At 40.3% G+C, this 21010-nt stretch overlaps 2 protein-coding genes and 29 non-coding genes across 31 annotated transcripts; all 31 read left to right on the top strand.

The window, feature by feature from the left end:
* Positions 1 to 47: 47 nt before the first annotated feature.
* On the top strand, positions 48 to 3521 carry LOC111807661 (uncharacterized). The gene is made up of 4 exons (XM_023693477.2): positions 48 to 441; positions 1120 to 1269; positions 1371 to 1441; positions 3167 to 3521. Exons 1-4 carry the CDS (start codon positions 105 to 107, stop codon positions 3386 to 3388), a joined length of 780 nt encoding a protein of 259 aa, XP_023549245.1. The 5' UTR covers positions 48 to 104; the 3' UTR covers positions 3389 to 3521.
* Positions 3522 to 4944: 1423 nt separating this feature from the next.
* On the top strand, positions 4945 to 5025 carry TRNAL-AAG (transfer RNA leucine (anticodon AAG)). The gene has a single exon. It is a non-coding gene; the product is annotated as a tRNA-Leu (tRNA).
* A 116-nt stretch (positions 5026 to 5141) lies between these two features.
* On the top strand, positions 5142 to 5222 carry TRNAL-AAG (transfer RNA leucine (anticodon AAG)). Its single transcript has one exon. It is a non-coding gene; the product is annotated as a tRNA-Leu (tRNA).
* A 1902-nt stretch (positions 5223 to 7124) lies between these two features.
* Positions 7125 to 7205, top strand: TRNAL-AAG (transfer RNA leucine (anticodon AAG)). Its single transcript has one exon. It is a non-coding gene; the product is annotated as a tRNA-Leu (tRNA).
* Positions 7206 to 7623: 418 nt separating this feature from the next.
* On the top strand, positions 7624 to 7704 carry TRNAL-AAG (transfer RNA leucine (anticodon AAG)). Its single transcript has one exon. It is a non-coding gene; the product is annotated as a tRNA-Leu (tRNA).
* Positions 7705 to 8039: 335 nt separating this feature from the next.
* TRNAL-AAG (transfer RNA leucine (anticodon AAG)) lies at positions 8040 to 8120 on the top strand. Its single transcript has one exon. It is a non-coding gene; the product is annotated as a tRNA-Leu (tRNA).
* A 440-nt stretch (positions 8121 to 8560) lies between these two features.
* On the top strand, positions 8561 to 8641 carry TRNAL-AAG (transfer RNA leucine (anticodon AAG)). Its single transcript has one exon. It is a non-coding gene; the product is annotated as a tRNA-Leu (tRNA).
* Positions 8642 to 8726: 85 nt separating this feature from the next.
* On the top strand, positions 8727 to 8807 carry TRNAL-AAG (transfer RNA leucine (anticodon AAG)). Its single transcript has one exon. It is a non-coding gene; the product is annotated as a tRNA-Leu (tRNA).
* An 89-nt stretch (positions 8808 to 8896) lies between these two features.
* On the top strand, positions 8897 to 8977 carry TRNAL-AAG (transfer RNA leucine (anticodon AAG)). Its single transcript has one exon. It is a non-coding gene; the product is annotated as a tRNA-Leu (tRNA).
* Positions 8978 to 9262: 285 nt separating this feature from the next.
* On the top strand, positions 9263 to 9343 carry TRNAL-AAG (transfer RNA leucine (anticodon AAG)). The gene has a single exon. It is a non-coding gene; the product is annotated as a tRNA-Leu (tRNA).
* An 85-nt stretch (positions 9344 to 9428) lies between these two features.
* Positions 9429 to 9509, top strand: TRNAL-AAG (transfer RNA leucine (anticodon AAG)). Its single transcript has one exon. It is a non-coding gene; the product is annotated as a tRNA-Leu (tRNA).
* Positions 9510 to 9598: 89 nt separating this feature from the next.
* Positions 9599 to 9679, top strand: TRNAL-AAG (transfer RNA leucine (anticodon AAG)). Its single transcript has one exon. It is a non-coding gene; the product is annotated as a tRNA-Leu (tRNA).
* An 85-nt stretch (positions 9680 to 9764) lies between these two features.
* TRNAL-AAG (transfer RNA leucine (anticodon AAG)) lies at positions 9765 to 9845 on the top strand. The gene has a single exon. It is a non-coding gene; the product is annotated as a tRNA-Leu (tRNA).
* Positions 9846 to 9934: 89 nt separating this feature from the next.
* TRNAL-AAG (transfer RNA leucine (anticodon AAG)) lies at positions 9935 to 10015 on the top strand. Its single transcript has one exon. It is a non-coding gene; the product is annotated as a tRNA-Leu (tRNA).
* A 281-nt stretch (positions 10016 to 10296) lies between these two features.
* On the top strand, positions 10297 to 10377 carry TRNAL-AAG (transfer RNA leucine (anticodon AAG)). Its single transcript has one exon. It is a non-coding gene; the product is annotated as a tRNA-Leu (tRNA).
* An 85-nt stretch (positions 10378 to 10462) lies between these two features.
* TRNAL-AAG (transfer RNA leucine (anticodon AAG)) lies at positions 10463 to 10543 on the top strand. Its single transcript has one exon. It is a non-coding gene; the product is annotated as a tRNA-Leu (tRNA).
* Positions 10544 to 10632: 89 nt separating this feature from the next.
* Positions 10633 to 10713, top strand: TRNAL-AAG (transfer RNA leucine (anticodon AAG)). Its single transcript has one exon. It is a non-coding gene; the product is annotated as a tRNA-Leu (tRNA).
* Positions 10714 to 10798: 85 nt separating this feature from the next.
* TRNAL-AAG (transfer RNA leucine (anticodon AAG)) lies at positions 10799 to 10879 on the top strand. The gene has a single exon. It is a non-coding gene; the product is annotated as a tRNA-Leu (tRNA).
* A 174-nt stretch (positions 10880 to 11053) lies between these two features.
* TRNAL-AAG (transfer RNA leucine (anticodon AAG)) lies at positions 11054 to 11134 on the top strand. Its single transcript has one exon. It is a non-coding gene; the product is annotated as a tRNA-Leu (tRNA).
* An 89-nt stretch (positions 11135 to 11223) lies between these two features.
* On the top strand, positions 11224 to 11304 carry TRNAL-AAG (transfer RNA leucine (anticodon AAG)). Its single transcript has one exon. It is a non-coding gene; the product is annotated as a tRNA-Leu (tRNA).
* An 85-nt stretch (positions 11305 to 11389) lies between these two features.
* TRNAL-AAG (transfer RNA leucine (anticodon AAG)) lies at positions 11390 to 11470 on the top strand. Its single transcript has one exon. It is a non-coding gene; the product is annotated as a tRNA-Leu (tRNA).
* Positions 11471 to 11559: 89 nt separating this feature from the next.
* TRNAL-AAG (transfer RNA leucine (anticodon AAG)) lies at positions 11560 to 11640 on the top strand. Its single transcript has one exon. It is a non-coding gene; the product is annotated as a tRNA-Leu (tRNA).
* An 85-nt stretch (positions 11641 to 11725) lies between these two features.
* TRNAL-AAG (transfer RNA leucine (anticodon AAG)) lies at positions 11726 to 11806 on the top strand. The gene has a single exon. It is a non-coding gene; the product is annotated as a tRNA-Leu (tRNA).
* Positions 11807 to 11895: 89 nt separating this feature from the next.
* TRNAL-AAG (transfer RNA leucine (anticodon AAG)) lies at positions 11896 to 11976 on the top strand. The gene has a single exon. It is a non-coding gene; the product is annotated as a tRNA-Leu (tRNA).
* A 254-nt stretch (positions 11977 to 12230) lies between these two features.
* TRNAL-AAG (transfer RNA leucine (anticodon AAG)) lies at positions 12231 to 12311 on the top strand. The gene has a single exon. It is a non-coding gene; the product is annotated as a tRNA-Leu (tRNA).
* An 85-nt stretch (positions 12312 to 12396) lies between these two features.
* TRNAL-AAG (transfer RNA leucine (anticodon AAG)) lies at positions 12397 to 12477 on the top strand. The gene has a single exon. It is a non-coding gene; the product is annotated as a tRNA-Leu (tRNA).
* Positions 12478 to 12736: 259 nt separating this feature from the next.
* TRNAL-AAG (transfer RNA leucine (anticodon AAG)) lies at positions 12737 to 12817 on the top strand. The gene has a single exon. It is a non-coding gene; the product is annotated as a tRNA-Leu (tRNA).
* A 166-nt stretch (positions 12818 to 12983) lies between these two features.
* TRNAL-AAG (transfer RNA leucine (anticodon AAG)) lies at positions 12984 to 13064 on the top strand. Its single transcript has one exon. It is a non-coding gene; the product is annotated as a tRNA-Leu (tRNA).
* Positions 13065 to 13233: 169 nt separating this feature from the next.
* On the top strand, positions 13234 to 13314 carry TRNAL-AAG (transfer RNA leucine (anticodon AAG)). Its single transcript has one exon. It is a non-coding gene; the product is annotated as a tRNA-Leu (tRNA).
* An 89-nt stretch (positions 13315 to 13403) lies between these two features.
* Positions 13404 to 13484, top strand: TRNAL-AAG (transfer RNA leucine (anticodon AAG)). The gene has a single exon. It is a non-coding gene; the product is annotated as a tRNA-Leu (tRNA).
* Positions 13485 to 13719: 235 nt separating this feature from the next.
* LOC111807509 (uncharacterized) lies at positions 13720 to 16216 on the top strand. The gene is made up of 4 exons (XM_023693254.2): positions 13720 to 14118; positions 14845 to 14994; positions 15077 to 15147; positions 15790 to 16216. The coding sequence occupies exons 1-4, from the start codon at positions 13779 to 13781 to the stop codon at positions 15979 to 15981; spliced, it is 753 nt and encodes a 250-aa protein (XP_023549022.1). The 5' UTR covers positions 13720 to 13778; the 3' UTR covers positions 15982 to 16216.
* Positions 16217 to 21010: the final 4794 nt, after the last annotated feature.

Raw genomic sequence — 21010 nt, 5'->3', positions numbered from 1 at the left:
AGGTTTAAAGCAATAAATATCGACGGGCTGAAGGAAAAATAGACCGTTGAAATCGTTGCTTTCACCTTCCCGCCATTTTCTTCTCTCTCATTTTCTCTCTCACCATGCTAACGTTTCAGGTTGCAGCAATGGAAGCTCTGACGTACAATCTTCTTCCACTTCTCCACCTTGCTCCGTTCGCCGATTTCAGATTCTCTCGCTCGACGGTCTTCTTCACTGCCTCCCGCGAAAACAGCACCTCTTGCCTTTACGCACAGCTTCAAATCTCGGAGTCTTTCTTCACCATCTTGTCCACTAATCCCAATGGCCCTGAAGAACTTCGTTCCTCTCTTCAGATCGACGAATTCTTTTTCGCCATCTCCCTTACCGGTACCGACAATATCCTCCTCACCGCTCTCATCCCGGATGAGCCTTTCTGCACCAACCTCTTTTTCACAAATAGTATGTTCCTCTCTTAACGCCTTTGATTTTCTCAAGATTTTCGGCTCTCATTTTAATTTTTTTCTGTTTTCTTGGTGAATCTGCGATTTCTTGTTTGTTATTTCGTGAATCTGACTGGATAATCGAGGAAAATTTGAACACTCTGTATGTTAGGTTTTTTTTTTTTTTTTTTTTTTTTTTTCCTTCAATTCAGCAAAGACTAGTGGATAAACGTATGCGGAATGGATCTCAGCTACGAATTGGATAGACTGTGAACAAAATCCCTAAATTTTCGTTTCGATTAGTTCGCTTAAATCTGTCCATTTTCGGATTGGTTTCGTTGCCGTATCTTCATGTTTCACAAATGATTTTCTCAAGATTTTCGGTTCTGATTTTACTTTTCTTCTGCTTTCTTGGTGAATCTGCGATTTCTTGTTTGTTATTTCGAGAATCTGAGTGGATAATTGAGGAAATTTCGAACACTCTGTATTTTAGGGTTTTTTCTTCTTCAATTCAGCAAAGACGAGTGGATTAACGTATTGGGAATGGATCTCATCTACGAATTGGATAGACTATGAACAAAATCCCTAAAGTTTCATTTCGATTAGTTCGCTTAAATGTGTCAATTTTCAGATTGTTTTCGTTGCCGTATCTTCGTGGTTCTTGACTCGAGTTCTTGATTTTTCATTTTGATTTTAGGCATTGGGCATTTAAAATATAACACTATATTGGCGATGGGTCCTACCCCTAATACTAACGTTCCTGAAATGGACGACGGACCATTTGTCGCTATTGATGCAGAATGGTTCAGAGACATTGCAACAAGATTATGTGCCTTCAATACTAGAAGTAACTCCATTTCTTCTCCCCATGTGCAGTCTTGCGAACACTTATACATAGTGTAATCCATGTCTTCTTGAAAGTTTATGAAAGCTTGTCTTCTCTAACAGTCTGGGTTACTGCAACGGTTTCAAAAGTGACATTCTCTGCTATACTAATGGAGTTCGCGCTTCCTGCGGAGGTACACAATCTATCTATCCCTTGAAAGTTGAGGAAACTTTTCAAATGTTTGAATTGAATCCATCCCTTCGATGAATAAACCTGTGTTTAAACTTTTGAAGTGTTATTTCCTTCTTCATTAGCATTTATAGTCACATTTTGGATCTTATGCTATTTTTCAAGTATACATGTGAAGGGAGTGTTAAGAATTTAAATAAGGAATTTTCACAATGGTATGATATTGTCCAATTTGCATGGTTTTGCTTTGGGCTTCCCCAAAAGGTCTCGTACCAATGGAGATACTATTCCCAATGGTATGATATTGTCCAATTTGCATGGTTTTGCTTTGGGCTTCCCAAAAGGCCTCGTACCAATGGAGATAGTATTCCCAATGGTATGATATTGTCCAATTTGCATGGTTTTGCTTTGTGCTTCCCAAAAGGCCCCATACTAATGGGGATAGTATTCCTCACAATTTGCATGGTTTTGCTTTGTGCTTCCCAAAAGGCCTCATACCAATAGAGATAGTATTCCATGGTGGTTTTGCTTTGTGCTTCCAAAAGGCCTCGTACCAATGAAGATAGTATTCCATGGTGGTTTTGCTTTGTGCTTCCCAAAAAGCTTCATACCAATGGAGATAGTATTCATGGTTTTGGTTTGTGCTTCCCAAAAGGCCTCGTATTAATGGAGATAATATTCCATGGTTTTGCTTTGTGCTTCCTAAAAGGCCTCATACCAATGGAGATAGTATTCCTCACAATTTGCATGGTTTTGCTTTGTGCTTCCCAAAATGCCTCGTACCAATGGAGATCGTATTCCATGGTTTTGCTTTGTGCTTCCCAAAAGGCCTCATATCAATGGAGATAGTATTCCATGGTTTTGCTTTGTGCTTCCCAAAAGGCCTCATATGAATGGAGATAGTATTCCATGGTTTTGCTCTGTGCTTCCCAAAAAGGCCTCATACCAATGGAGATAGTATTCCTCACTTACCAAAAGACCTTATACCCATGGCTAAGTTTAGGGCATGAATCTGATACCATGATAGGAATAACGACTCTCCACAATGGTATGATATTGGCTTCCCAAAAGGCCTCATACCAATGGAGATAGTATTCCTCACTTACCAAAAGGCCTCATACCCATGGCTAAGTTTAGGGCATGAATCTGATACCATGTTAGAAATCACGACTCTCCAAAATAGTATGATATTGTCCACTTTGAGCATAACCTCTCATGGTTTTGCTTGGGCTTCCCCAAAAGGCCTCATACCAATGGAGATAGTATTTCTCACTTATAAACTCATAATCTTCCACTAAATTAACCAACGTGGGATTCACTCTCAATAATCCTCAACAGAACCTACTAGTATAAACTCAACATACGTAGAAGACACGAGACTTCAAACTGTATCTTTCCTAATATAATAAATATTGATAGCCGCTGGTTGGATTTTACCCTTGTTCTGACCTCACAAATGAAGGACAAGTGTGAATATAAATATACAATGAAATATATTAGATATGGTTAGTTTAAGCTTTTGAATTTAGTGGTAGGCTAGTCATGCTATTAGAGTAAATACGAGTTTGTATTATTTCTTCCTTGATTTAAGATTGATGGTCACTTGTTAGGAGCTCGAATGGTATGAACACAATTATGATCAAACGATCAAACCTAATTGTTTAGGTTTTTTAGATTTGTTGTTACTTTACCTAGTGTAATGATTAATGAAATGCAAACTTGCATGCAGGACAAACGGTGCGTTATTGGAGGTTCTAATTTTGGTGATGGAATCAAGTTTCCAGTCACTCTGATTCCATTGAACTTTTTTATTCAAGCATCATATCTAGACAATATGGTGTATTTTTATATGTCATCTGGTGGGAACACTTTTGTGAAATTCGAAACCGGGCGATGGACAAACATTGTGGCCTTCAACCCCGAAGATCGGTGGGAAGTTCTACCGAAGTAGAACGGTAAGAGGCTATAAGAATGGCAGTGAAATGTATATATATATACAGGTGTTAGTGAAATTTGGAGAATAGATCGATAGAATACAAATGTCGATAATTGATAATAATAGATCATGTCGATTTTTTGTAGTAAGTTACACAATTTTGAATAAAAAATGTTGAATTTTTTTGGACATTTTTAGGTTTTATCCCACTACAAAGCTATGATCTTATGAATGTAAGAAAGATAAGTCTGTGCATTTGTGTATAGACTCTCGGGACTTAAACAAGATGATAGTAAAGAACAAATATTCACTTCCTTAAATAGATGATTTATTCGACCAATTTCATGGAGTAACTGTATTTTCAAGAATTAACAAAATGAGACTACGATATTTCCATAATAACTTTCAAACATAGGCATGAGCCTCGAGAGTTTGAAGTGTGACTTTTGGCTTTAACGAATACTTTTTTTAAGACATGCTTATAAGAGACGAGGTCTTAGTGAACCAAACAATCTAAACGGTGATGGAGCAGTAACTAAGTGGTTTATTACTCGCCTTGTCACTTCTTCAAAATAGTCACACCCTAGAAAAAGATAATAATATGATAAACCATTGCCGCTAAATTATGAAATTTTGAAAAGTTTCATTTTAATATGAAGTAATGATATATTTTTTTCTTTTCAAAAAACTCGAGGACTTTTCCATTAAATTCATAGATACTCGAGGACTTTTCCATTAAATTCATAGATAGAAAATTTGAGGTTAGTTTCAATTTTTATATCTCAAAACTTTGATGTTTTTAGAATTTAAAATATAAGCTGGTAGACCATTTACATGTTGAAATGACAGAGTTGGTCTGAGGCTCTAGATTTTTTTAAAAGAATTGAGATGGTCAAGTTGGTCTAAGGTGTTAGATTAAGATTCCATTTTTCATAAGGTAACATTGGAGAATTTTTTTCGTTTCTTGAATGAGCTCCACTGGTCTCTTACTATACTCACTAGAAACTCTAGTAAACACTCGTTGAACTACTCTGAGTAAAGCTCTTAAGCTATGTGCTCATCACATTCCAAAACCTTACCAATTGTATGAAATTAAGTTCTCTCTAGCCTTTGAGTTCTACGCCCCATGCACTCCTATTCCATAGATGTACGTCACACCCTTGGGGTGTTAAAATGTCAAGTAGGGGTATTTTTGTCATTTATCATGCTACTTAATTTTATTTTCATTGGACAAAAGAGCGAAGTCTCTTGACCCTAGTTTGTCTCTTTATGACACTTACTCTAGATCTGTTCCCATCCTTGATTAGTAAGTAATTGCATGTTGAGATGGTTGAATTGGTCTAAGGTGCAAAATTAAGGTTTTGGTCCAAAGGGTGTGAGTTTAAATCCTACTCTCAACAATGTTTTTGATTCATTTCCCAAAAGAGGTACAATTGGTGTGTTTTTTTTTATGTATTTTAAACGAGCACCAATGGGACATGCATAAGAAAACAAGTGGAGCTCTCGACCCTAGTTTGGTTATCTATGACATCTGCTCCAGATTTGATCCCGACCTTGATTTGTGATCGCATGTTGAGATGGCCGAGTTGGTCTAAGGTGCCAGATTAAGGTTCTGGTCCAACAGGGTGTGGGTTCAAATCCCACTCTCAACAATGTTTTTCTTTCATTTCCAAAAGAGGTACAATTGGTGTGTTTTCTGTATTTTAAACGAGAATGGGACGTGCATAAGAAAAATAGCGGAGCTCTCGACCTTGATTTGTGATTGCATGTTGAGATGGCCGAGTTGGTTTAAGGCGCTAGATTAAGATTCTGGTTCGAAAGGGTGTGGATTCAAATCCCACTCTCAACAATGTTTATCTTTCATTTCCAAAAGAGATACAATTGGTGTGTTTTTTTGTATTTTAAATGAGCACGAATGGGACGAGCATAAGAAAAATAGCGGAGCTCTCGACCCTAGTTTGGTTCTCTATGACACCTGCTTTAGATTTGATCCTGACCCTCGACCCTAGTGTTTGGTTCTCTATGACACTTGCTCTAGTTTGGTTCTCTATGACACCTGCTCTAGATTTGATCCTGACCCTAGTTTGGTTCTCTATGACACCTGCTCCAGATTTGATCTTGACCCTAGTTTGGTTCTCTGATTTGATCCTGACCCTAGTTTGGTTCTCTATGACACCTGCTCCAGATTTGATCTTGACCCTAGTTTGGTTCTCTATGACACCTGCTCCAGATTTGATCCTGACCCTAGTTTGGTTCTCTATGACACCTGCTCTAGTTTGGTTCTCTATGACACCTGCTCCAGATTTGATCATGACCCTAGTTTGGTTCTCTATGACACCTGCTCTAGTTTGGTTCTCTATGACACCTGCTCTAGTTTGGTTCTCTATGACACCTGCTCCAGATTTGATCCTGACCCTAGTTTGGTTCTCTATGACACCTGCTCTAGTTTGGTTCTCTATGACACCTGCTCCAGATTTGATCCTGACCCTAGTTTGGTTCTCTATGACACTTGCTCTAGTTTGGTTCTCTATGCTCCAGATTTGATCCTGACCCTAGTTGACCCTAGTTTGGTTCTCTATGAAACCTGCTCTAGTTTGGTTCTCTATGCTCCAGATTTGATCCTGACCCTAGTTGACCCTAGTTTGGTTCTCTATGACACCTGCTCCAGATTTGATCCTGACCCTAGTTTGGTTCTCTATGACACCTGCTCCAGATTTGATCTTGACCCTAGTTTGGTTCTCTGATTTGATCCTGACCCTAGTTTGGTTCTCTATGACACCTGCTCCAGATTTGATCTTGACCCTAGTTTGGTTCTCTATGACACCTGCTCCAGATTTGATCCTGACCCTAGTTTGGTTCTCTATGACACCTGCTCTAGTTTGGTTCTCTATGACACCTGCTCCAGATTTGATCATGACCCTAGTTTGGTTCTCTATGACACCTGCTCTAGTTTGGTTCTCTATGACACCTGCTCTAGATTTGATCCTGACCCTAGTTTGGTTCTCTATGACACCTGCTCTAGTTTGGTTCTCTATGACACCTGCTCCAGATTTGATCCTGACCCTAGTTTGGTTCTCTATGACACCTGCTCTAGTTTGGTTCTCTATGACACCTGCTCCAGATTTGATCCTGACCCTAGTTTGGTTCTCTATGACACTTGCTCTAGTTTGGTTCTCTATGCTCCAGATTTGATCCTGACCCTAGTTGACCCTAGTTTGGTTCTCTATGAAACCTGCTCTAGTTTGGTTCTCTATGCTCCAGATTTGATCCTGACCCTAGTTGACCCTAGTTTGGTTCTCTATGACACCTGCTCCAGATTTGATCCTGACCCTAGTTTGGTTCTCTATGACACCTGCTCCAGATTTGATCCTGACCTCTATGACACCTACTCTAGTTTGGTTCTCTATGACACCTGCTCCAGATTTGATCCTGACCCTAGTTTGGTTCTCTATGACACCTGCTCTAGTTTGGTTCTTTATGACACCTGCTCCAGATTTGATCCTGACCCTAGTTTGGTTCTCTATGACACCTGCTCTAGTTTGGTTCTCTATGACACCTGCTCCAGATTTGATCCTGACCTTAGTTTGGTTCTCTATGACACCTGCTCCAGATTTGATCCTGACCCTAGTTGACCCTAGTTTGGTTCTCTATGACACCTGCTCCAGATTTGATCCTGACCCTAGTTGACCCTAGTTTGGTTCTCTATGACACCTGCTCCAGATTTGCTCCCGACCTTGATTAGTGGTTGCATGTTGAGATGGCCGAGTTGGTCTAAGGTGCCAGATTAAGGTTCTGGTCAGAAAGGGCGTGGGTTCAAATCCCAATCTCAACAATGATGTTAGAATGGTCAAGTAGGGCATTTTTTGTCATTTATCATAATATAATTAATTGAATTGTCAATCGACAATATATCAGAGGAGATATGGAGAATGGTCAAGTAGGGCATTTAGGGCATTTTTTGTCATTTATCATATTATAATTAATTGAATTGTCAATCGACAATATATCAGAGGAGATATGGAGCCTCTATGGCACGTGCTCCAGATCTCCTCTGAGCCTTGACTAAGGCGGTTCTGGTCCCAAAGGGCGTGTGTTTGTTTTGAGCACGAATTGGCCGTGCATGTGTTTTTTGTATTTTAAACGAGCATGAATTGGACGTGCATAAGAAAAATAGCGGAGCTCTAGACCCTAGTTTGGTTATTTATGACACCTACTCCAGATTTGCTCCCGACCTTGATTTGTGATTGCATGTTGAGATGGCCGAGTTGGTTTGAGGCGCGAGATTAAGATTCTGGTCCAAAAGGGCGTGGGTTCAAATCCCACTCTCAACAATGTTTTTGTTTCACGAGCTCTCGACCCTAGTTTGGTTCTCTATGACACCTGCTCCAAATTTGCTCCCGACCTTAATTAATGGTTGCATGTTGAGATGGCTGAGTTGGTCTAAGGTTCCAGATTAAGGTTTTGGTCTGAAAGGGCGTGAGTTCAAATACCACTCTCAACAATGTTTTTCTTTCATTTCCAAAAGAGGTACAATTGGTGTGTTTTTTGTATTTTAAACGAGCACGAATTGGACGTGCATAAGAAAAATAGCGGAGCTCTATACCCTAGTTTGGTTATCTATGTGACCTACTCCAGATTTGCTCCCGACCTTGATTTGTGATTGCATGTTGAGATGGCCGAGTTGGTCTAAGGCGCTAGATTAAGGTTCTGGTTCGAAAGGGCGTGGGTTCAAATCCCACTCTCAACAATGTTTTTGTTTCACAAGCTCTCGAAACTAGTCTATGACACCTGCTCCAGATTTTCTCCCGACCTTGATTAGTGGTCGCGTTCTGGTCCGAAAGGGCGTGGGTCCCACTCTCAACAATGATGTTAGAATTGTTAAGAAGAGCGTAGGTTCAAATCCCACTCTCAATTAAGGTTCTGGCCCCAAAGAAGGGGCGTGGGTTCAAATCCCACTCTCAACAATGATGTTAGAATGGTCAATATATCAAAGGCTCTCTATGGCACGTGCTCTAGATCTGCTCTTAGCCTTGATTAGCAAATATATGTTGAGATGGCCAAGTTGGTCTAAGGCACCAGATTAAGGTTCTAGTCCGAAAAGGCGTGGGTTCAAATTCTACTTTCAACAATGTTTTTGTTTATGACACCTGCTCCTGATTTGCTCCCGACCTTGATTAGTGCTTGCATGTTGAGATGGCCGAGTTGGTCTAAGGTGCCAGATTAAGGTTCTGGTCCGAAAGGGCGTGGGTTCAAATCCCACTCTCAACAATGTTTTTGCGGAGCTCTAGACCCTAGTTTGGTTATCTATGACACCTACTCCAGATTTGCTCCCGACCTTGATTTGTGATTGCATGTTGAGATGGCCGAGTTGGTCTAAGGCGCCAGATTAAGGTTCTGGTCCGAAAGGGCGTGGGTTCAAATCCCATTCTCAACAATGTTTTTGTTTCATGAGCTCTCGATCCTAGTTTGGTTCTCTATGACACCTGCTCCAGATTTGCTCCCGACCTTGATTAGTGGTTGCATGTTGAGATGGCCGAGTTGGTCTAAGGCGCTAGATTAAGGTTCTGGTTCGAAAGGGCGTGGGTTCAAATCCCACTCTCAACAATGTTTTTGTTTCATGAGCTCTCGATCCTAGTTTGGTTCTCTATGACACCTGCTCCAGATTTGCTCCCGACCTTGAATGGTGGTCGCATGTTGAGATGGCCGAGTTGGTCTAAGGCTTCAGATTAAGGTTCTGGTTCAAGGCGCCAGATTAAGGTTCTGGTCCGAAAGGGCGTGGGTTCAAATCCCACTCTAAACAATGTTTTTGTTTCATGAGCTCTCGATCCTAGTTTGGTTCTCTATGACACCTGCTCCAAATTTGCTCCCGACCTTGATTAGTGGTCGCATGTTGAGATGGCCGAGTTGGTCTAAGGCGCCAGATTAAGGTTCTGGTCCGAAAGGGCGTGGGTTCAAATCCCACTCTCAACAATGTTTTTGCGGAGCTCTAGACCCTAGTTTGGTTATCTGTGACACCTACTCCAGATTTGCTCCTGACCTTGATTTGTGATTGAATGTTGAGATGGCCGAGTTGGTCTAAGGCGCTAGATTAAGGTTCTGGTCTGAAAGGGCGTGGGTTCAAATCCCACTCTCAACAATGTTTTTGTTTCATGAGCTCTCGATCCTAGTTTGGTTCTCTATGACACCTGCTCCAGATTTGCTCCCGACCTTGATTAGTGGTCGCATGTTGAGATGGCCGAGTTGGTCTAAGGCGCCAGATTAAGGTTCTGGTCCGAAAGGGCGTGGGTTCAAATCCCACTCTCAACAATGTTTTTGCGGAGCTCTAGACCCTAGTTTGGTTATCTATGACACCTACTCCAGATTTGCTCCCGACCTTGATTTGTGATTGCATGTTGAGATGGCCGAGTTGGTCTAAGGCTTCAGATTAAGGTTCTGGTCCGAAAGGGCGTGGGTTCAAATCCCACTCTCAACAATGTTTTTGTTTCATGAGCTCTCGATCCTAGTTTGGTTCTCTATGACACCTGCTCCAGATTTGCTCCCGACCTTGATTAGTGGTCGCATGTTGAGATGGCCGAGTTGGTCTAAGGCGCCAGATTAAGGTTCTGGTCCGAAAGGGCGTGGGTTCAAATCCCACTCTCAACAATGTTTTTGCGGAGCTCTAGACCCTAGTTTGGTTATCTGTGACACCTACTCCAGATTTGCTCCTGACCTTGATTTGTGATTGCATGTTGAGATGGCCGAGTTGGTCTAAGGCTTCAGATTAAGTTTCTGGTTCAAGGCGCCAAATTAAGGTTCTCGTCCGAAAGGGCGTGGGTTCAAATCCCACTCTCAACAATGTTTTTGTTTCATGAGCTCTCGATCCTAGTTTGGTTCTCTATGACACCTGCTCCAGATTTGCTCCCGACCTTGATTAGTGGTCGCATGTTGAGATGGCCGAGTTGGTCTAAGGCGCCAGATTAAGGTTCTGGTCCGAAAGGGCGTGGGTTCAAATCCCACTCTCAACAATGTTTTTGCGGAGCTCTAGACCCTAGTTTGGTTATCTATGACACATACTCCAGATTTGCTCCCGACCTTGATTTGTGATTGAATGTTGAGATGGCCGAGTTGGTCTAAGGCGCCAGATTAAGGTTCTGGTCCGAAAGGGCGTGGGTTCAAATCCCACTCTCAACAATGTTTTTGTTTCATGAGCTCTCGATCCTAGTTTGGTTCTCTATGACACCTGCTCCAGATTTGCTCCCGACCTTGATTAGTGGTCGCATGTTGAGATGGCCGAGTTGGTCTAAGGCGCCAGATTAAGGTTCTGGTCCGAAAGGGCGTGGGTTCAAATCCCACTCTCAACAATGTTTTTGCGGAGCTCTAGACCCTAGTTTGGTTATCTATGACACCTACTCCAGATTTGCTCCCGACCTTGATTTGTGATTGCATGTTGAGATGGCCGAGTTGGTCTAAGGCTTCAGATTAAGGTTCTGGTCCGAAAGGGCGTGGGTTCAAATCCCACTCTCAACAATGTTTTTGTTTCATGAGCTCTCGATCCTAGTTTGGTTCTCTATGACACCTGCTCCAGATTTGCTCCCGACCTTGATTAATGGTTGCATGTTGAGATGGCCGAGTTGGTCTAAGGCTTTGGTTATCTATGACACGTACTCTAGATTTGCTCCCGACCTTGATTTGTGATTGAATGTTGAGATGGTCGAGTTGGTCTAAGGCGCCAGATTAAGGTTCTGGTCCGAAAGGGCGTGGGTTCAAATCCCACTCTCAAAAATGTTTTTGTTTCATGAGCTCTCGATCCTAGTTTGGTTCTCTATGACACCTGCTCCAGATTTGCTCCCGACCTTGATTAGTGGTCGCATGTTGAGATGGCCGAGTTGGTCTAAGGCGCCAGATTAAGGTTCTTGTCCGAAAGGGCGTGGGTTCAAATCCCACTCTCAACAATGTTTTTGCGGAGCTCTAGACCCTAGTTTGGTTATCTATGACACCTACTCCAGATTTGCTCCCGACCTTGATTTATGATTGAATGTTGAGATGGCCGAGTTTGTCTAAGGCGTCAGATTAAGGTTCTGGTCTGAAAGGGCGTGGGTTCAAATCCCACTCTCAACAATGTTTTTGTTTCATGAGCTCTCGATCCTAGTTTGGTTCTCTATGACACCTGCTCCAGATTTGCTCCCGACCTTGATTAATGGTCGCATGTTGAGATGGCCGAGTTGGTCTAAGGCGCCAGATTAAGGTTCTGGTCCGAAAGGGCGTGGGTTCAAATCCCACTCTCAACAATGTTTTTGCGGAGCTCTAGACCCTAGTTTGGTTATCTATGACACCTACTCCAGATTTGCTCCCGACCTTGATTTATGATTGAATGTTGAGATGGCCGAGTTGGTCTAAGGCGTCAGATTAAGGTTCTGGTCCGAAAGGGCGTGGGTTCAAATCCCACTCTCAACAATGTTTTTGTTTCATGAGCTCTCGATCCTAGTTTGGTTCTCTATGACACCTGCTCCAGATTTGCTCCCGACCTTGATTAGTGGTCGCATGTTGAGATGACCGAGTTGGTCTAAGGCGCCAGATTAAGGTTCTGGTCCGAAAGGGCGTGGGTTCAAATCCCACTCTCAACAATGTTTTTGCGGAGCTCTAGACCCTAGTTTGGTTATCTATGACACCTACTCCAGATTTGCTCCCGACCTTGATTTGTGATTGCATGTTGTGATGGCCGAGTTGGTCTAAGGCTTCAGATTAAGGTTCTGGTTCAAGGCGCCAGATTAAGGTTCTGGTCCGAAAGGGCGTTTTTGTTTCATGAGCTCTCGATCCTCGTTTGGTTCTCTATGACACCTGCTCCAGATTTGCTCCCGACCTTGATTAGTGGTCGCATGTTGAGATGGCCTAGTTGGTCTAAGGCGCCAGATTAAGGTTCTTGTCCGAAAGGGCGTGGGTTCAAATCCCACTCTCAACAATGTTTTTGCGGAGCTCTAGACCCTAGTTTGGTTATCTATGACACCTACTCCAGATTTGCTCCCGACCTTGATTTGTGATTGCATGTTGAGATGGCCGAGTTGGTCTAAGGCGCCAGATTAAGGTTCTGGTCCGAAAGGGCGTGGGTTCAAATCCCACTCTCAAAAATGTTTTTGTTTCATGAGCTCTCGATCCTAGTTTGGTTCTCTATGACACCTGCTCCAGATTTGCTCCCGACCTTGATTAGTGGTCACATGTTTAGATGGCCGAGTTGATCTAAGGCGCCAGATTAAGGTTCTGGTCCGAAAGGCCGTGGGTTCAAATCTCACTCTCAACAATGTTTTTGTTTCATGAGCTCTTGATCCTAGTTTGGTTCTCTATGACACCTGCTCCAGATTTGCTCCCGACCTTGATTAGTGGTTGCATGTTGAGATGGTCGAGTTGGTCTAAGGCTTCAGATTAAGGTTCTGGTTCAAAAGGGCGTGGGTTCAAATCTCACTCTTAACAATTTTTTTTCTTTCATTTCCAAAAGAGGTACAATTGGTGTGTTTTTTCTATTTTAAACGAGCACGAGTTGGACGTGCATAAGAAAAATAGCGGAGCTCTCGACCCTAGTTTTGTTATCTATGACACCTACTCCAGATTTGCTCCCGACCTTGATTTGTTGTTACATGTTGAGATGGCCGAGTTGGTCTAAGGCGCCAGATTAAGGTTTTGGTCCGAAAGGGCGTGGGTTCAAATCCCACTCTCAATAATTTTTTGTTTCATTTCCGTAAGAGGTACAATTGGTGTGTTGTGTTTCTTGGTTTTTAAACGAGCACGAATGGGACGTGCATAAGAAAAATAGCGGAGCTCTCGACCCTAGTTTGGTTATCTATGACACCTACTCCAGATTTGCTCCCGACCTTGATTTGTGATCGCATGTTGAGATGGCCGAGTTGGTCTAAGGCGCTATATTAAGGTTTTAGTCCGAAAGGGCGTGGGTTCAAATCCCACTCTCAATAATGTTTTTGTTTCACGAGCTCTCGACCCTAGTTTGGTTATCTATGACACCTGCTCCAGATTTGCTCCCGACCTTGTTTTGTGATTGCATGTTGAGATGGCCGAGTTGGTCTAAGGCGCCAGATTAAGGTTCTGGTTCGAAAGGGCGTGGGTTCAAATCCCACTCTCAACAATGTTTGTCTCACGAGCTCTCGACCCTAGTTTGGTTCTTCTCTTTGACACATGCTCAGCAACCTTGATTAGTGAACTTATGTTGAGTTTAAAGTTTCAAGGCCTAATACCTCTTTTGAACGAATCGACCCAAGCAATAGAAGCAAGGTCGATTTAATTTCCCATTAAAATTTAAATTTTATTACCAACCAAATTTGGAATTGAAAATGAAAATGAGATATAAATAGGAATTTAAACGGCGATCACTCTTTGCCCGCCAATTTCATCACTCTTGGTTTCGTCTCTCAGCGTCGCGATGTTCACCATTCACGTTGACACAGTGTATGATCTGAGGCTCGCGGTGTTGCCATTGGCTACGCTCTGCGATGAAGCCCATATCAAATGCTCCAGAGAAAAGTTGTCCATAATCGTCGTTTCTTCTCCCTATCCCTTCGTTGCATCGCTTCGAATGTTGCCTACATTCTTCACTTCCTTTCTGTTGCACCCCGACGGCGACAACTTCGAGGAACATCGGTACAAATTTCTCCTTCAACTCTTCGCTACTAATATTTCCAATATGTACAGCGAAGATCTTTCCATGACCATCTATATCGGCGGAAACCAAAGACTCGCGCCCTTGAAATTTGAGGATCCTCGTGAGTTTATTACTCTCTACGTTTTTCGTTTTTATTCTGAAGAATCGCGATTTCGTAATTGAATTCACTGGTGATTTCTTAATCGAGGATGATTTCTCTCTGCTCTGAAATTTGATTGAAACTTTGATTTGACGATGTTAGGTCATTTCCGGATTTTTTGATCTCCAGAATCGTTGTGCCTAGTGTGCGATGAAATCTTTTTCTAAGTGACTCTAATGAATTGAATGTCGTCGATACTGTGATTTCTTGAATTGATTATGATTTCTCTCCGGCCTGTAATTTTGAATGAATCTTGAATTTTATGATTCTAGGGATTTTCACGGCCATTTCGATAGCAGGAATAGTTGTTGTTGCGACGATTTCGATTTCATTTCCGAAGAATCTTGATTCTAATTGAACTGAATGTTGTCATTCTGGCGATTCCTTTTTTACGACAATTCCCGCAATTTTTGATTGAATCTTGGATTTTAGGGATTTTCAGTATTTTCTTGGATTTTTTTGATCTCTAGAATAGTCGTTGTTTTGGTTTCCACTAAATTATAGAGCGATGGATTAAACGAACATGGAATTTGATATTCGATATGAAAAGAAAGAACAGAGCCGTGAATTATGTGTTCTTTTTGCCTTCATCACATATGAATCATTTTCTCTCCGGTCTGTAATTGTGCATTATTTGATACATTTCTACCATCGATTCAATTTTTAAACTGTTAATTCTGATTTCAGATACTGGATATCTGCAATACTCTGCATTGGTATTGTCACATGCCCAAAATATTGATATCAGCCCAATTGATTACGGAGTTTTTGTTGCAATTCGTTCAACGGAGTTCATAAATATCGTGTCTGACTTGGTTATCCTCCCCGATGAGTTAGGTAACTTGAATTCTTCCTTTTGCAGTTAATGTAAACGAATAGTCTTAAATTTTCTGAAATTTGTTCTCTTCTTCTGCATCAGTTTCTATCACTTTAACAGAGACGGAGGTCAAGTTCGATGCTCTAACTGGGCAAGTTACTTTCACCACAGAGGTAAGGACTAGTGATGCCTTTTCATAACCATTTTTCACAGCATTGACTAATGAAACTCAAATTTGCTCACCCATTAGTTTATAGCGCAACTAAAATAGTTTAAATTCTAGTTTTGTTCGTCGATTTGGTCGGGTACTTTTAAAATGTTCATTCAAGTCTCTAGTTTAATTTTAAAATGTGTCCATGTTAATCTCTATTAGTAAAGGATTAAAACGAACAAAAGTTGAATGTGTAATGACTAAAATGGACGTCTTCAAAATATGAAAACACAAGAACCCTACAAAGATTACAAGGACCAAAGTAATGTACTTTGATACTTGTTTATCGTGATTTTATTGATCTCTATATAAACTTTTCAAACACTTAGTTTTCACAATCTAACTACGAATTAGAATTACTCAAATTTCAAATTTCATGGCTTATCCTAAACAACTGTTGAAGATTGTTGATGAGAGTCATATATCGACTGATTAAGGGAATGATTATGAGTTTATAGGTAAGGAATACATTTTTATTGATACGAGACCTTTTGGAGAAACCAAAAGCAAAGCCATAAAAGTTTATTTTCAAAGTATACAATATCATACCATTGTAGAGAGTCGTGATTCCTAACAACAACTAGTATAAGGTGATGTGGTGCAGAATAAAGATTGCATAATTGGGGGTGTCAAAGGAGGAAAAGTATTTTACTTCATCATCACTCTGCATCCCGTGTACTTTTTCTTCCACATATCCTATACCTCCAAGTTTGTGTGGATATTCAAGACAGTCAGTTCACGCAACTTGTTGAGCTGCTGTACAGGACTACATGCTAGCTATCTGGTCTGTTATTGACATTGGAATAAAACCTGGTGAAGCCAATGTAAGTTTCTCTTTGATGAATCTTTATCTGTGAAATATGCATATAATAATGGTCACTGGATCATGTGGATGCATAATTTTGGCATACTCTACGTTAGGGTTTAGCTTCTCGACGTGTATATAGAATTTTATGTTTGATATGTGTTTAAATTTTGTACAAACAGAGACATGTACTCGTAGTTCCATGAATATGATTCATTTTGTTTCATTTTTATTTGTTGTTGGGCTTGCCAAACAACACTATTGCTTTCTTTAAGATTTAGCTCGAACTGTCCCGAGTTCTTGAGGCAACATAAACCTTATTTATGAGGTAGAGGAGAGCTAGATAATTGTTTTGAGAGTGAAAAGCATGTACAAGCTATAATTATAATCTCGATTAATGCCACAACTAATATTCTAAAAAACTTATTTATTTAATTTTCAACTATAAATTTGTTTTGTTTAGTTAAAGTGCTTATACATTTTATTTTAAAAAACAAAATTTGTTTCGAAGTCTTTGTAAATTTGTATAAAAGTTATAACAAAGTTTGAAACTCCACCAAGATCGATGACAGAGTTTTATTATTAATTATTATCATTTTTAATATTTGTTCAAGTGAATTGCTTTTCCAAATCTCACCTTTTTTACGAAAATGTAAAAGAATTCTCTTATGAAAAATTCATAATTTATAATATATAATATAATAGGTATAATTAATTCTTTAATATGATGATTATTTATGAGTTTAAATTTATTTATTTCAACATAATTATTAAAATTAAATTCATTTATAATTAATATTTTATAAAAGTAGAAAATATACCATATTAATTATAAATATATTATCTAAAATAATTAACATAATACAAAACATTTACCAGTTAAGATTAAATAAGCCTAACTAATATATTTATAATTAATAATTAATTAAAAGAAATTAATTAGAATTAATTAATTAAAATCTCATCACTCCAATAATTTTTTGAAATTTTAAATTATTAGAGAATAATATTTCGTGTTTTAAAAAGTGACAAAAATCATAAAACAAATAGACCCTTTCGAATTAAAACGAACACGAAAAAGTTTCGTTTAATTTAAAGCATTTTTTTACAAACAAACTTATAATCAATTGGGAAAATAAATATGATATCCAGCAAACATTCCACAAGGAACAATCATCATACAACATGAATCCATTGTATTGAACAACCATACCCTTTGTGTTCGAGAGGCCAAATTATAGAAAAACTCAAGGGGATGGATAGCAATTATGAACTCAATTCCTTCTACTCTTTCAACACCTTCAATTATGCATTGCCTTTCCTCTTTACTTCCCATGCAAAACTTGACCCATGAATCTTTTACCGTTTCCTCTTTACTTCCCATGCAAAACTTGACCCATGAATCTTTTACCGTAATACGAACTAAGTAACCGTTAAGCTCGGTTACAATGCGTCGGAACATGTCCGAATCGATCGACACAAACGTCCTCAGATCAATTCGGCCTTCATCCTCGTGTATCGAACGTGCCAACGACAATCGACAGACGATCAATTTATGCTCATTCCCTACAAGAACTTGCAAGAATGAATCTTGGAAGAAAGATGATTATGATATGCAGGATTGAGTGAATACTAACTTGGATGCGAAAATTGAAGGGTTAGGCGATTGAGATGGGTATCAATGAAGAGGGACATGGAGAAATATGAGTGGAGTTGCACGTGCATAATGATATTGTAAAATGAGTGGAGGGGAAGGGTGGAATGGTGGATGGTGTGGAAAGAATAATGGGTGAAGAATTCAGGCATTATTTGGAGGGTTGCAATGAAGCGTGGGCGAGGGTGAGGGTGGGAGACTGTGAAAGAGAGCATCTTGGAGGTGCATTTCATGTTGGCATTGTCGGCTAGTCCGATGAGTAGGAAGGCTGCACTCAAAAGCTCATCGGTGCACTCTAGCCTCATCGTTGTGGAATGGGTAAGGGGAATGAGTTGGTACCTTGGATTATATAAATGGTTGAGTCATATAGTTGTAGTTCATCGTGTTAATCTGACTGAACATAGCTTTGCAACAACTCATGTCTAGGATTCGGATTAGGGTCTAGAATCTGGATTCGACATCTGATGGCCTCCACATTGTCCGACATTCCGTGTCTACTCCTCGCTTCTTAAGAGTGAAGACTATCCTCACGAACGAGCACGCGTTCTTCTAGTATGTCATGCATCACATAAAAATTATTAGGAGGTCACCTAACGTAGAATTGATCTAAGTAAAGGGTGTAGGAGTGACTTTCAATTTTTTAAAGTTTTTTTTAGTCATCGTATCCTCAAGATTGGTCTCATTCAGATGTGGTTTTAGTTCATTTATGTACCCTCCACACATGTCTATTCATGTACCCCTCCTTTATGTGGGTGTCACATGTCCACCAGCTTCCGCCTTGATTTGTCCTTGAATCACATCTTACTAGGAGAGGTACTCCTATAATACCATTTGTAATGGCTCATGTCTAGATAAAGATTCAGAATCTGAATTTGACATCTCATGACCGTGATATTCTACCACATCTCCTGTGACCTAGTTAGGTTACCTACTCCTCGTTTCTTAAGAGTGAAAACTATCTCCACAAACTAACACGAGTCCTTCTTGCATGATTTGTCCTCACTCATATACATTTCAGGAAAATTTATAGGTCACCCAACATAGAATTGTTCGAAGTAAAACACACTTAACTATGAAATTTTTATGATTGAGTGAATAGTATGATCAGTCATGTGAATGTATCATCTACTTCACAATGATATACTTGTATTATATAGATAATGCACTAATGATATACTCGCTAAAATGATACCATTTGAAAGAGCCTAAACCCACCACTAGCATATATTGACCGCTTTGGACCATTATGTATTGTTGTCAGCCGTACGGTTCTAAAATGCATTTGTTAGGGATAGATTTTCATACCCTTATAAAGAACGCTTCATTCCCTTCTCCAACCGATGTGGGATCTCACACTCTAATAACAATGGCAATAGTTACTATTGTAAGTTGTCATGAAGATGTATTATTATAACTCTCATCTAGTTTATAACCATTTGATTAATATTCTCATTTATTTTGGTTATTAACTCTCATTTAAGTTCATAATCCTTGATGGTTCATATTATTATTTTGATACATGAATCATCAATGCCTATATAAAGGGTTGTCTAGGATGATTAAAAGTATTGAGTTTGGGTGTAATTTTGTATTTGCTGAGTGACATTTGAGAGAAACTTCATGGAGAGACTTCGCAATGAGGGAGTGTGAGATATACACTCTATAAACACTTTGATTATTGAGACTGGTTGCTACCCGTGGAAGTGGGATAATTTCTTCTCTCAAAACCACGTAAATCTTTGTGTCTCTTTGTTTAATTTCTGTTAATGGGTGCATGAGTGCGATCGATCTTACTTCGCTTATTCTACGACAATTGGGTATCATAACCATTTTTGTGGTTGTGACATTTGGCTACAACAAGTGATATCAAAGCATTGAAAGTTGTAGCAGTACGACGCAACAAATGGTATCAGAGCATTAAAAGTTGTGACATTTACGACACTTCAAGTGGTATAAGAGCTTTGAGTACAACACTTGGTATCATAGCATTTTGGTTGTGGCTTCCGCTACAACAATTGGGTATCAGCTTTTGGACTCTTTTTCAAAGCTAGAAAGCAGGAAATTGATTGTCTATCATACTGTTTTATGAGACCAAGGGTAGAGGTCCATTAAACGCCTTACATTGTAAGGCTATAACTGAATCACTTTAATCAGTTTAAGGAGCCAAGCTGGCAGACAGAGAGAGAGAGAGCGGTAGGGGAAAGACTAAATACTATACCACTCCTTACAATTAATTCTTTCTTAGGGAAGACAGAAGGAGGTTATCCTTCTTACAATACATTCTCTTTCTTAAGGAGGAGAGAAGGATTGGTCCGAGCTATTGCTCTTTCCTTGTGCCTATTGTGTCGTAGGGATGTTCGCCTTTTGTAACAAGTAGACCTAGTGCCTCTCTAACGCGCGTCTTGCCTTTGTATTTTAGCCCTTCTCCTTCTCGCGGCGAGCTTAGGGGCCCCTTCCTAGCATATTCTTCTCTTTCTTCGGCAGGCAGGATCGAATGAGGATGATGGGGGGATGCTTTTTAAACTAAACAACGTTTGGTTCATTCATCTGCTTTTTTTTCACTTGATGCTAAGGAACAGAACTAACCTGCCCTAGTCCGTAGTAAATAGAGGTAGAGCAAGGGCAAGGGAGCGAACCTACTTTACCGAGTTCAATCAGGGAGAGGGAGCTGATAAAGATGAGTGAGTACGTGCGAAAAGCCAGAGGTGCGAGCCCTTACTATAACTATACTATAAAGGAGCTTTGAGCGAGGGTGTGACGCTGAGGGTTGCTTCTCCTTCAACTTCAAGGAAAGACTCAAGATTCATTCTTTCTCTTCCCCTGAACCTGAAAGTGTTTCAAGTCAATCCTCTCGATTAATTCTTGATCTTCCCCTAAACCTTCTTTCACTCTTTCACTCGGGCTCGACTCCTCTTTCTTGCTTGCTTTCACTCCTTCCCCCCGGCTGGCTGGCTGGGTTGGAACGGAACCTGCTTTCACTCCCTCCTGCTCCTGCCCCTCTATTCCCTTCCTCTATTTTTAGGGTCATTGAACTGTAAACTCATTGGCCTCTCCTTGAACAATGAGATGGAACAGGAAGGATAGAGAAGCTGATGAACCTGCCCCTGCCCCTCGGCCGGCTTCTTGATCTTCCCCTCGCTCGGCCTGCTTCTTTCGATGAATCGAACTATTATAAGATCAAAAAAGCATAGCTTACAAGTACTTAATTGAATTAAAAGCAATCTTGTTGCCTTAAACGAGTCCCACACACAAGTATAAAACAACCCACAAATCATAACAATGTTATTCAAAACTCAAGAAAGAATTAACCATGTTGCGCTGCAGCCTTCAACACATCCTTCGTTTTATGAGATCAAGTTCTCTACT

The sequence above is a fragment of the Cucurbita pepo genome, chromosome 12 (genome assembly GCF_057944985.1).
Source record: "Cucurbita pepo subsp. pepo isolate OVF chromosome 12, ASM5794498v1, whole genome shotgun sequence".
Classification (NCBI taxonomy): domain Eukaryota; kingdom Viridiplantae; phylum Streptophyta; class Magnoliopsida; order Cucurbitales; family Cucurbitaceae; genus Cucurbita; species Cucurbita pepo.
Note: the sequence above shows the minus strand (reverse complement) of the source record. Positions and strands in the feature narration are given on the sequence as shown.

What these genes read in the sequence shown, in the direction of transcription:
- LOC111807509 (XM_023693254.2), top strand. Translation starts at nt 13,779, where the DNA reads ATGTTCACCATTCACGTTGACACAGTGTATGATCTGAGGCTCGCGGTG. An exon ending in TATCCTCCCCGATGAGTTAG is followed by an intron (nt 14,995 to 15,076) that starts GTAACTTGAATT and finishes CTTCTGCATCAG; the next exon opens with TTTCTATCACTTTAACAGAG. An exon ending in AAGTTACTTTCACCACAGAG is followed by an intron (nt 15,148 to 15,789) that starts GTAAGGACTAGT and finishes GATGTGGTGCAG; the next exon opens with AATAAAGATTGCATAATTGG.
- LOC111807661 (XM_023693477.2), top strand. Translation starts at nt 105, where the DNA reads ATGCTAACGTTTCAGGTTGCAGCAATGGAAGCTCTGACGTACAATCTT. An exon ending in ATGTGCCTTCAATACTAGAA is followed by an intron (nt 1,270 to 1,370) that starts GTAACTCCATTT and finishes CTTCTCTAACAG; the next exon opens with TCTGGGTTACTGCAACGGTT. An exon ending in AGTTCGCGCTTCCTGCGGAG is followed by an intron (nt 1,442 to 3,166) that starts GTACACAATCTA and finishes ACTTGCATGCAG; the next exon opens with GACAAACGGTGCGTTATTGG.